The following is a 13,889-nucleotide window of genomic DNA, read 5'->3' as shown; positions in this document are numbered from 1 at the left end:
AATGTACAAATGTGCTTCACACAATTGATGTATGTATGGATTGTGATAAGAGTTGTACGAGCCCCTAATAAAACGTTTTTTAAAAAAGAATTTGTATGTTTGTGTGTTTTTCTGTATACGGAAGTTGGGATGGCATGGAAGGGAAGTTGGTGGGGGGCAGGTTAAATAAGGAGTCAACAGCAATGGCTGCAAGAAGCAAGAAAATTTTCCAAAGATGATTGTGGGGATGACTGCACAACCCTTCTCCTTATGATTGACCTATTGAATTGTATGGCATGCTAATTATACCTCAATAAAACTATGTATTAAAAAACACAATTATATGGCACCAGCCTCCTTTTATATTTTAGGAAAGTGGAAAAATAAAAGTCATTTCATGATCAACTTTAATATTAGAAAAGATGTTAGGGAACAGAATAATATCCCTAAAGGAAATGAAACCATTGCAAAAGATATACTCAAAAATCTGATCAAAACTGTAATAGTTATTTCAAAAAGAAATACAGTTAAAGAAGACGGACGAGAATGGCATAAACCAGAATGAGAAACACTGAAAACACAGGGATAGCTATCAAGGACACAATAGAGATAAAAATAACATTTTAGGAATGAAATAAAAGATGAAGGAGACAAGAGTAAGCAAGTAACTCATCTCCTAAGAATAAAAGCCCAAGCCCTCTGCCATTAGGTCCGTTCTGGCCCATGATGGACTTGGGTAGGGTTTTTGAGGCCGTGAAATTCTACATAAGCACTCAGCTTCGCCTCCCGCCTGCAGAGCATGGTGGGTCTGAAGGCTCAGACTCCCAGGTTAGCAGCCCCATGGCTAATCCAGAGTTTCATCAGGTTTCATAAGAGATGTTGAAAAGATTCGTAAGTAATAAAATAAAAAGTAAAGAAAAAATTTAAAGAGTATTGAGTTACATATATGCTTTTTTCTCGCGCTCTTTTAAGATATTTATTTTCAACTGAGTTTTCCTGTTTTGTTTTTGTTCCTGGGTTGGGGGTTGTATGTGTGTGTGTGCACATATGAAATCCACGAAGGGAAAACCCATGGAAAGAGGAGCTCAGTTTAGTGTTTCTGGGGGTTGGTGGTGAATGGAAAGCTAATAGCAAGCCCAGGAAAGGAGAAAATGTTCCAAAATGGATGACAGTGACGACAGCCCCACATTTTTCAATATGTAGAACATGGTGGAACATCCAACAATGCGAATTATGTCATTATCTCAATAAACCTGTTAAAAGTAAAACAATTTTAAAAATAGATATTGAATAAGGACAAACTTTGAGCCATCAAATGATAAAAAACAAATCAAGCAAGAAAACATTATTCAAAATAATTCAACTAATAATCAGAAAGGTAAATCCCTGAATTACAATACAAGTAAAATTACTTAAATAAACTATTTTAAAATGCTTTAATGTTTTCCCAATAAAAATTATTTAAAATTTCCTTTGTAAACAGTGTACTATCTCCCTGAGAATAGCAATCGGGAATAAATAAGATATATTTCAGTGACAGCATTTAGTAGTGTTATTGATGTTGTCATTGTTGCTGGACCATCAAGTCTGTTCCAATTCTGAGAGACCCGATTTATAACAGAACAAAATTCTTCCTAGTCCTGGGTCCTCCTCACAAAGGTTGTTATAGTTGAGGTTATTGCGGTAGCAACTATCAGTCCAGCTGACTGCAGACCTGCTGCTTTGCTGACCTTCCCCTTTACCAAGCAGCATGTCCTTTTCCATGACATGTCCACAGTGTGCTAGACGGAGTCTCACCACCCGCCCTACTAACGAGCATTTTGGCTGTCCTCCTTCCAAACAGACTTGTTTGCTTCTTCTGCCAGTCCAGGGTACTTTCAATATTCTTTGCTAATACATGTCAAATGAATGAATTCTCCTGTGGTTTACCTTATTCATAATCAAGCTTTCAGGAGCACACGAAACAATGGAAAATAGCAGGAGTGGAGTCAGGCACACCTTAGTCCACAAAGTGACACCTTGCCTCTTTAGCACTTTAAAGAGATGGTGTGCAATAGATTTACCCAATGCAATATATTCTTTGATTTTTTGACTGCTATTTCCATGAGCATTGATTGTGGATTCAAGTCAAATGAATGAAAATAAAATGTCATTAAATCTATGACAGCTTTAACTTCTCCATTTCCTGTTATCTAGGATTTCGTTTTACATGGATCTACAATCAATGGTTATGAAAGCAGCAAAATAAATCAGGCAAAATTAAAACCAATCTTCTGATTGGTTTACTCAGACTCAGTGGAAGGGCAAATGGACCATTCTCCTCATGCAGAGTTTCAGGTCGCCTGCTTACACAGACCCATCCAATCATTTGATGAAAGGGGCCCCAACAGTGACTGCTTGTGGGGATGCTAACCTCCGGTGAGCAATTTTGAAAGCAGGAGCAGCTCCACAGGAGACAGATGGGGGTGTCTAGTCCTATAAAACCTCAGAAATGCACAGGGGAAGTTCCACCCTGAGCTATATGGCTGCCATGAGTCATAATTGACTGGATTGCAGTGAGTTTTGGGTTTTGTGTCTTTAAAATTTTTTAATAAAGTAATTTCAGTTTACCACACAAGCTTGTGCTGATCAGAAAAGTACACTTTAAATATAAAAGCAGAATAAATTGAAAAGGAGGTGGATGGAAAAATAAATACCATGAAGATATTAAACAAAATAAAACTAGGTTAAATTTTCAAATATCAAAGGCAAAAGCATGATCAGAGAAGTAACAAAACCTGGAACATCTTTTCTGAGAAAGCAAAGGACCTCTCAGAGAGATAGGGCTACTTCCCAAAGATACAGAGCCCAGATTGAAGATGCTCTCATTGGACAAATCAGGTTAATCTGCACACCAAAATAAATGATAACCACCTTTGGTTAAAATGGGATATTGTACATTCGTGCATACATAATCAAATTAATTAGAACTTTAAGTGCTTTGAGATTTCATGTAGTCTCAAATACTTGCCCAAATATACACTAAAGACATCCACAACCTGGGTGCATATATTTTTAGGTTTAGAATTAAGGCAGCAGATGGACATTGGGCCTCTACTCAAGTCCTCCCTCAATACACGAACACTTGTTTTATTAAACTGGCATTCTGTGATGTTCACCTTCCCGACACAGTTGCTGAAGACAAAGCGGGTGCATAAGCAAATGTGGTGATGGTACCTGGCTATCAGAAGATATAGCATCTGGGGTCTTAAAGGCTTGAAGGAAATCAAGCGGCCATCTAGCTCAGAAGCAACAAAGCCCACATGGAAGAAGCACACAAGCCTATGTGATCATGAGATGTCGATGGGATGAGGTATCAGGCATCAAAGAATTAAAAATCATATCATTTTCAATGAAGGGGAGTGCAGGGTAGGGACCCAAAGCCCATCTGTAGACAACTGGACATCCCCTTATGGAAGGGTCACGGGGACGAGACAAGCCAGTCAGGGTGCAGTGTAGCAACGATGAAACTTATAATTTTCCTCCAGTTCCCAAATGCTTCCTCTGCCCTGCCTCCCCCACGCACTACCATGATCACAATTCTACCTTACAAATCTGGCTAGACCAGAGGCCATACACTGGTACATATAAGAGCTGGAAATGCAGGGAATTCAGGGTGGATGACCACTTCAGGACCAGTGATAAGAGTGGTGATACCAGGAGGGAGGAAGGAAGGAGAGGTAGAAAGGAGGAACTGATTACAAGGATCTACATATAGCCGCCTCCCTGGGGGACAGACAACAGAAAAGTGGCTAAAAGGAGATGTCAGACATTGTAAGACATGATAAAATAATAATTTATAAATTATCAAGGGTTCATGGGTGAGCGGGGAGGGAGGGAAAAAATGAGGAGCTGATACCAAGGACTTAAGTAGAAAGCAAATGTTTTGAGAATGATGTGGGCAACAAATGTATAAATGTGTTTGACACAATGGATGGGTGTATGGATTGTGATGAGATTGTATGAGCCCCAAATAAAATGTTAAAAAAAAAAAGACTTCCACAACCTAACTCTCAAAACCCAAAACCAAACTCACTATCCCCAAGTCACTCCTGACTCATAGGACCCTATTAGACAGGGCAGAACTGCCCTTGGGGGTTTCTGAGACCGCAACTCTATGGGACAAGGAAGCCCCGTCTTTCCAGCTCAGAGAGGCTGGTCATCTTTTGTAAACTGCTGACCTTGTAGAACTAAGCCCAACTCATAACCACTAAGAGCTCCCCAAGATACTAAAAGGAAACTACTTTTTGCTAGGGAAGCCGTACACACCCCTTCTTAAAGATGTGATCAATATAAACCTAACAAGCTATGGAACAAATCATAATCATATTACCCCCGTCATTCTTATTCAATTGCTCACAAGATATTCACAGAGCTAATGGCCTTCAATTTAGCTTTATAAAATGTAAGAGGAAGCTTATTACATTAAGCCATAAACAGTTCCTTAGGATCTGTGGCCAGATATATTTATATGCCATTTTACAATATTGTCCCTTTTTAAGCTGGAAAATTATGAAGCCAGTGTTCAGATCTCTTTCCAGAGAGGGTAAATGAGTCCGTCTAGTACTTTCCTTAAGGATATTGAACATACCCTTGCTATGTTTTAAGTATGGCCAAACAATCTATAGGCTATATGTGTATTGGTTTCACAGTGTCCTTTGAACCATACATCCCACGACTGTTCTTGTAAAAAAAAATCAAATATTGCTTTTACAATCTCTCAGTCTATCGTGGTAGAGAAGTCCTTATGTACATTTGAGAATACTTGAAATGTCTATTTGAAAATACAAAGTCTACAGATAGGGTTTTCTGCAAGGCACTGCAATAAAAATCTTCTAAACACGGAGAAAAGAAAACATAAATGTTCAATAGCTCGGCACCATGAATCCGCATATGATGGTGGTGCCAGTAGCCAGGCTGAAGCCTCTTTGGTGCAGTACGAAATGGGCTCAGGCTGTGTGAGCTTCCTCTCTCCTGTATAAGTAATTGCAGATGTTTCACTAGGATTTTTTTCTAGAACATGAATAGGAGGATGAAATGAGTGTTCCCTCAGCTGTACAATGTAAAAACCATGCTTTCAGTGGATATAATTCAAATCCCCAAATATATGGTTAACAGTGTAATAACAAACAGTAATAGCATATAGCACAAATTTATTCATAGGAGGCATGGGACATACATCAAATGATCTCTGAGGATTCTTCTAAATTTTGACTTCTGACTCCATGAGCACCAAGTCTGGGCCTATGTTTGTGAGTACTTCTAATGCATACCGTCAACAAATATTATTAGAGAACACTCTAGGAAAGAAGTCATATGGATCCTAAGTTCAAAGTCAAGAAGCAAAGCTAAGACACGGAAGTGAGTGTGCTATCCTGTTCTCGCTGTTTGTGAATACTACAAAGAAGGGCCAAGGGCTTGGGATAAGGTGATAGTTGTTGTTGTTTGGCATCATGAACTTTGTTGCAGCTCCCTGTGAGCCGATGCACAAGAGTCCGAAACAGGTCCTGTGCCTTCCTTTCCATCGGTCTTTTCCTGAGCCCATTATTGCAGTCAGTGTCAATCCATCCTGTCGACGTTTTTGATGCCCTTCCATTTTACCAAGCATGATGTCCTTTTCCAGAGATATGTGTCTCTGATGTTTCCAAATTATGTTAGGCCAAGTCTTGACACATCCTAGCCTATAGGGAGCATTCTTTTAAAACTTGGAGGCTCTTACAGCTCTTATCACAATCCACACATATATTCATTTGCCAAACACATCTGTACATATGTTGTCATCGTCTTTTTCAAAGCATTTTCTTTCTACTTGAGCCCCTGGCTTCAGCTCCCCCTTTTTCGCTTCCCAGCTCCTTCCTCCCCCACGTCCCCTTGATAATTTATAAATTCTTTTTATTCCACATCTTACAACTACCACTGTCTCATTTCACTCACTTTTCTACTTCATCTGAGACACATGTCTGTTCTTTCTGCTGGTTTGTGGTACTATGCCACAATATTCTTTAACAGCACTACAATTCAGATGCACCTATTCTTTTTCAGTCTTTCCTGTTCAATGTCCAATTTTCACATGCAAAAGAGGAGCCTGCAAATACCATGGCTTGGGACAGGTACACCTTACTCTTCATGCAGTATCCTTGCTTTTCTATGCGCAAAGAGGCCTGTGCAGCAGATGTACCTAAGGAAATGTGTCACTTGATCTGCTGCTTCTATGAGCGTTGATTGTAGATTCAAGTAGGATGAAATTCTTCAGTCTTTTCTCCATTCACTGTGATGCTACCTATTGGTCCAGACATATGGCATTCCAATCGGACAAGGTGGAAATTCTAGCTGTGACCGTTAAAAAGACTTGTAAATAGAGTAACATTTAAACTGAGCTGAGCAGAATTTCCCAGTCTTTCTATGTGTGTGTGCCTGTGTATATGAACTAGAGAAAGATATGATATAAATATAATGTCCAAATTTAGTAATTTACACCAAAATAGGACTTGAAGTCATAGACAATTTTAGCTTTCTTTAATCTCATAACAGCTTAGAGGATCTACAACAAACTCCATTTTCAAACTGTGTAAAATGATCCACAAAAGGATTAAGGCATTATATATGTCTATCTAAAATTCAACTCAAAGAAGTTATTAGAAAATTTTCTAAATCTTTCCAAGTGGGTTTATATAGAGGTATCGATTTTCTATTTCTACTTGCCACCAGGAGGTTATCATATTTCATAATTTGTATCATATTCATTTTAAAGTATTTGCAATTTCAAGAGCTATTGATAAGTCCCAATCATTAGTTGTTAGATGGAAGTAATTCTAATAATGGCCAAAATAATTTTAAAATCACAGGTTTTAACTGAAGACCAATGCTATTTAATTTTCCTGTTTCTCTAGTTGATGCGTTGGTTTCAACATATTTCAAAACTCCTCCTTCACTTCCCCTATTACCTAAAAGTAATTCACCCGGAACATAAAATCCCATCGCTAGCTACGACATACTTTTCCCGAATACACTTGACACCAGATGTAAAGGAAACTTTTATTATCGAGGGAGTGCTCTATCGTTAGGTGCTCTCGGGTCAGTTCCACCTCACAGCCATTCAAGTACAAAAGGAACAGAGCACTCCCAGGTCCTTGGTTGTAGCCTCTGCATCAACCCATCTTGTCGAGGGTCTTCCTCTTCTCTGCTTCCCTTCTACTTTATGGAGCCTGAGGTCCATCTGCAGAGACTGGTCTCTCCTGGCAACACGTCCACAGAACAGGTGACCAGGTCTCACTATCGTTGCTTCTAAGGAGCGTTCTGGCTTAGACTTCTTCCAAAACACATGTGTTTCTTCTTTAGGCAGCCATTGTAAATTCGATATTCTTTGCCAGCACCAAAATTCACATACCTCAATACTTCTTTAGCCGTCCTTATTCAATATCCAATTTTTAGATGATATTGACAATATCATGGCCTGACTCATGTCTATCTGAGTCTTCAAGGTGACATCCTTGTTTGGCAACACTTTTAGGGGGTCTTGTGTGATAGATTTGGAATACTTCCTCTGAGTTCTTGAATGCTGCTCACGTGAGCATTGATTTCACATCGAAGCAAGGTGAAATTCTGTACCGCTTCAAGTTTTCTTGGTTTATTATGAGGCTCTCTATTGACCTAGTTGCAGGAGTTTTGGTTTTCTTTACCTCAAGAAGCCATCGAAAGTGAAAGTTGCAGTCTGATTTTCACCAGGAGGTGCTTAAAATCCGCCATGATTTCAGCAAGCAAGAATGTTTCCTCTGTACACTGCCAGTTGTTAGTAAGCCTTCCTCCAATCACAATGTGATTCTTCTCCAAACTAACCAGCCTTATGGATGATTTATTCAGCATACAGATTTAGATAATGTGGTGAAAGGATGAAACTCTGATACACAGCTATCTTGACTTTATTTTTTTAATCATTTTATTGGGGGCTCTTACAATTCTTATCATAATCCATACAACCATTGTGTCAGCACATTTGTACATATGTTGTCATCATTTTGAAAGCATTTTCTTTCTACTTGAGCCCTTGATATCAAATCCTCATTTTCTGACTCCTCCTTCATGAACCCTTAATAATTAATTAATTTTTTAATTCATTTCTTACACCAACCGCTGTCTCCCTTCACCCATTTTTTTTCTGTTGTCAGTCCCCCTAGGAAGGGGCTATATGTAATCATTATGATCTGTTCCCCTTTTGTCCCCCACCTTCCTCTTCCCCTCCTTGTATCGCTACTCTTGCTATTGGTCTTCAGAGATTTATCTATCCCGGATGCCCCATGTTGTGAGCTCTTATCTGTACGTGCTCTGGTCTAGCCGGGTTTGTAAGGTAGAATTGAGGTCATGATAGTGGTGGGGGGTGGGAGGAGAGAAAGGATTAAAGAACTGGAGGAAAGTTGTATGTTTCATCAGTGCTATACTGCAACCTGACTGGCTCATTCTTCTATTCCTGGTGACCCTTCTGTAAGGGCATGTCTGATTGTCTACAGACTCCCCCTCATTCACAATATGATTTTTAGTTCTGGATCTTTGGTACCTGATGACTGATCCCATCCACACATCGCACAGTTTGGTTTTCTTCTTCCATGTGGGCTTTGTTGCTTCTCAGCTAGATGGCCACTTGTTTATCTTCAAGCCTTTAAGACCTCAGATGCTATATCTTTTGATAGCCAGGAACCTTAAGCTTTCTTCACCACGTTTTCTTATGTACCCATTTTGTCTTCAGCAATCGTGTTGGGAAGGTGAGCATCATAGAATGGTGGGTTATTAGAACACAAAGTGTTCTTGCATTGAGGGAGTCCTTGAGGAGAGGCTCAGTATCCATCTGCTACCTTAATGCTTAATATATAAATATATATGCGTAGATCTATTTCTCTATCAATATACAAATATATTTACATATGTGTGTGCCTGTTTTTCTACCTCTATAAATGTCCTCTGCCTCCTAGTTATTTCCTCTATTTCCTTTTATGTTCCTCTTGTCCCACTATCAGGTTCATCCTTCATTCGAATTTCAGTAATTCCTTGATTAAGCCCAACCAGGCATCCTATACCCTCCTCGCCATCAACTTTAGATCACGTGTTCCCTTGTCCCTGGGTTCCTTTTTTGACTTTTAAACACACAATACTCACACATTCTGTTCACACAATTCCCTCTTGATTCATAAACATGCTCCATATGAACACAATGAAATGTTCTGGAATTACCATTCTTCTTAAGGCATCCATAGTTTGTTGTGATTCACACAATCAAATGCCTTTGAATAATAAATAAACATGAGTGAACATCTTTTTGGTATTCAGTGCTTTCCACCAATATCCACATGACATCAGCAATGATATAGTCCTTATTGCAAGTCCTCTTCTGAATACTTCTTGAATCTGTGGCAGGTCCGTGTCAGTGTACTACTGTTATCGTTTTTGATCATATTTTACTTGCCTGTGATATCAATCAGGCTATTCATTAAGTTCCACGTTGTGTTTGGCTGCCTTTCTTTGAAATGGGCCAGGTAACTGCCTCCTACATTTCTTAGTATAGGTGAGTACTGCCAATGTGTGTTCAGCTTGTTGAAGCATTTTGATTGGTATCCTGTCAATTGCTGGAATACTTGTTTTTGGCTAAAGCATGCAATGCAGGTTGAACATCTTCATTCAGTACTGTGACTAAATACTTCTTTAAATGGCTGAATGCTGACCAGTTCATTTCGGTACTGTGACCCTATAATTCTTCCATCTTCTGTTAATGCTTCCTGAATGAAACAATAATTTAGCCATAGAATCTTTCAATGCTGCAACTCAAGTTTCGAGTTATTTCAGCTTGAGAGACACTGAATATGTTCTTCTTTTTGTTGTACGTGTCCAGGCTGTAGAACCTTGCATTATAGGAATTCACTGTGTTTTCTCGAACTATCGTGTGAAATGTTGAGATATTTGTTCGGGTCTTTTAGATATTTGTTTCATTTGCTTTAGCTGTTGAATTATGAATAGCAATTTTGAAAATCTCTTAGGACATTCATTTTTTATCTTTTCTTTCTTTCTTGTCTTTTTAAGGGTCTTTAGTGAAATTGAGTTAATAATGAAACCTAAATCAGTAGATTAAATAAACAATGAAGTTGGAGAAAAAGCTGCCCACCAATCTTACCACCTGACCATGAGTTCTCCCTTTTAACCCATTTTAAATCTGTTCTAGCTTTCATTATTTTCTGCTTTCTTTTTGATTGAGGTTTTTCTGTTTTATTTTGTTACGGCTGTTGGGGTTTTGTTTTGTTTGTATGGATATTTTTATTTATATGAAATCCAGTATAGGGAAATATATAGCATTAATAACTAGAAAAAAATAGTTTCTTGGATTATAGCCAGGGAAAGTGAGGAAATGGGAAGTTAACAATGAGTACACGAATGAAGAAAATATTCTAAAATTGACTAGAGTGAAGAGGGCATAATTATTTTTATTATGTTTAAACCAGTGAAGTGTATGATATGTGAATTATCTGTTAAAATTTAAAGAAAAATGCTCTCAAAGTAAAATACTGACTAAGTATAATAATATCAGGTTAAGACATATGAAGTTGCCAATACTCAACATTTTTGACCTACAAAAATGACAATTTCACATATAACAGCATTATCTTTCTTGATCTGAGCAGTGACCATCCATCAGGAACCCTCAGATTGCATTAGGTTTTCAGCAGCTGTGTAACACCATGACTTCATATTAGGTTTGAGGCCACGTATTCCCTTAGGTCATTTTCCCATCAACTGCTGGGCTTGTGCAATGAAATTTACACCATTTTTATAATGCAAAAATTTACTTACTTGCCATTAACAAGTTTTCTGGTCCATATAAAAAATGTTAATCTCTCAGAGTCCCAAATGTATCCTGAATCATACAGTGCTCATTATGGGCCAGAGACTATTCCCAAAGTTTCACATTTGATGCCATAACTACGAGCTAGATTCTAATACCACAAGTCCCGTTGTTATAGATAAAGAAACAGAGGCAATAAGGTCAAGTCCATGCCCTTAACACATACATTTTACTGACCCTCAAAATAAGAAAATTGCCTTTCTTATATGGTTTTGTGCTGTGTTATTACATAACAAATCTCATATTTCATTTTCTCACCCTTCTCCTGTATGCAGATCATGCAACTGGTAAATAGAATCAGTTTTAGCTCCAAAATGCTTGTCTGTTCCTCTAGCACTTTCTTTCTATTCCTCCAGACTGTTCTGATTCTGTAACTCTTAGAAACATTGTTGAAATCGCCCTTGAAACTAGCTAGCCAATGCCTCGTAGTAAAAGACCACTAAGAATGAGTTCAGCAAACTCTGGTACAATTCTGAAAGGCTTTACACCCTCCTTCCTCAAACTGAAAGTGAAACTCCTAATTTTCTCAACACAGAAATGTTGCATTGGCCCAGATGTCTTGTTCTGTATCCTAGGTCTGTGGTTTCTTTTGGTCCCTCAAATAACATCATTTTCAAGAAATCTCAGGTGCCCCATCTAGCCTATCATAAGGTCAGTCAGCAGTTCCACTGAACTGATCGCAGCCTTAGAGGAAAGGGAAGTGAGCGGGGAATGAGAGACACCACATCACTTAGGAAGATAAATAACACTCGTACTGGTCTCTTGCTCCTATAATAGAAGTACCACGAGGAGGTAGGTGACTTTAGGAAATAGAGAGTTATTTTCTCATTTCTGAATTCTGGGAACGGTTTCCTCTCTGTGATGGCTCTGGAGGAAACTAACTAACTCTCTCTCTCTCTCTCTCTCTCTCTCTCTCTCTCTCTCTCTCTCTCTCTCTCTCTCCCTTTGCTCCTGAGTGATCTTCATGTCGCTTGGCATCTCGTACATGCTTTGCACATGTTTGCTCAATCTCGTTTCTATATCAAAAGAGATTTACTCACGACACACTCTACCCAAATCCTACCTCATTAATATAACAGGGACAGGCCATTTGGAAATGAGAGTATAGCCATAGGCATAGAAATGGGATTTACGACACATATTTATAGCAGACACAATTCAATCCTTAACAATTACCATAGAAGTAATTGGGCGGTTGAACAATAGACACAGGGGCAGGGATCCAGATTAGAGAATGATCAAAGATGATCATGGGTCTCAATAAAGGGATAGATAGCTCTTTTGCAACTAGTTAACAAAAGACAATTCACAGCATTGGAGAATTGATTAAATGGAGATCTGGAAGAGAAAATCAACGATAACTGCAAAATCTATGGTTTGATATTTCTGAAGAAGCTATTAACTATATTCAGAGTAGGCATAGGGTGAGAGTGATGACTTACATGTGTATCTAAAAGGTTTGAATATGGAACCCCAAAAACCCAAACTCATCATCATCAAATCGATTCCCACTGGGGGGACGACCCCCCTCCCCCGTGTGTCAGAGTACACTGCACCCTGTAGGACTCATTACAGCTGTAACTGCATTGCACTCCTTCTGCAGCACCTGCTGCAGGCATTTGAACTATTTGCTTAGTAGCCAAATGCAAATGATTTGAATTAGTATAATTAATAAAAACAGAGACTGAGACTCCATATTCCATTGGCCACTGGCCCACGAGCAGTGGGTAGAATATTTTCATTGTTTAGTCCTCCCATAACTTTAGAATAAAGCCCCATAACCTATCCGAACTCTCTAACTCACTAATGGAACACCTTGATAAGATGGCTGGCTGCAAAGCAGTGTGTGACAGTAACTGGCCCGTAACTCACTAGGCCACAGGGATAGCGATCCCAAAACACTAGCCTCATTATATCAGTGCACGAGCTTCCTGGGATAACTAGCAGCTACAAGCAAATGGAAGTGGCTCTCATTTTAATACCTCCTTCTCATTCTCTAGGAATCCGTCATCAATTTAAATGCAGAGCTACTTTAGGAGGAAAAAAATTAAAATAATTCTGCCTACTTGCTTTTGCTTCATTCAATACTGTTTATTTTTATGTGGAAACTGAGCTTTTATTTATTTTCACACAGTAAATTACTAATTTGCACAAAGCTAGTGATATTTGATATAGAGCACCAGACATAAAGCCTTTTAAAGTAGTATTTTATGAAAATCAGTTGTTGACCTCAAAAAGTGGGACTAAGTTCACAGACTTAAGCTACATAAGTAATCATGGCAAATAGATTGCAATGCATTAAACTGACCTTTGAAAGAGGAAAAACCAAGTCTTAAGGCCAGAATATTCCATAGGAATGGTATAAGTCAGTTAAACGTTCAATATTATTAAAAACAAATGAAATAAATTACTTTTATAAAATAAAATACAGTCCAGTCTTTGGATTAAAAAAACATAACTATAAAGTAACATAGCATTCTATGCAGTGACTTTTAAAATATTTTAAATTCTTACCTCCCTCCATTCTTTATTTCCAACTCCTTGAACATATAAGACACAAACTAAAACAGATGAAAAATATGTTATATGTTTATAAATGTATTTGATAAACAGCATGAGTATCAAAAGTATAGTGTTTCACACACAAAATTCATTTTTCTCCTGCCCCCAAACTATAACAGAGATTAAGGACTCATTCCTAACATTGTACCAATGACTAATAAGGTATTAGATCATTAAAAATAATTATAAAGAAATAAATGATACTAGGTCTTAGGGATTCAATGTGCACAGGCTGGTCACATATATATAATCATCACTTGCCAAGGCCTTTATCTACTTTATTCTACAAATGTAGTATAATTTTAAAACCATATCAGAACCATCGTGGATAGGAGAAACCATCTGTAAAATCAGGCTCTGCGTTTAATGTTTGAAACTCTAATTATATATTTGTAAACAGGTCAGAAATGCCTACAAAAGGAGACTC

The 13,889-nt window shown here is 38.2% G+C and overlaps 1 protein-coding gene across 1 annotated transcript in view; it reads right to left on the bottom strand.

Moving 5' to 3' along the window:
* Positions 1 to 13,889, bottom strand: part of CPNE8 (copine 8) — a 271,745-nt gene that overhangs the window by 203,084 nt on the left and 54,772 nt on the right. The window contains exon 3 of the mRNA XM_075551890.1: positions 13,415 to 13,461. Within this exon, the coding sequence (XP_075408005.1) occupies positions 13,415 to 13,461 (47 nt within the window). The remainder of the gene's footprint in view (positions 1 to 13,414; positions 13,462 to 13,889) is intronic.

The sequence above is a fragment of the Tenrec ecaudatus genome, chromosome 6 (genome assembly GCF_050624435.1).
Source record: "Tenrec ecaudatus isolate mTenEca1 chromosome 6, mTenEca1.hap1, whole genome shotgun sequence".
Lineage (NCBI taxonomy): Eukaryota > Metazoa > Chordata > Mammalia > Afrosoricida > Tenrecidae > Tenrec > Tenrec ecaudatus.
This window is presented reverse-complemented; position numbering and strand designations above follow the sequence as displayed.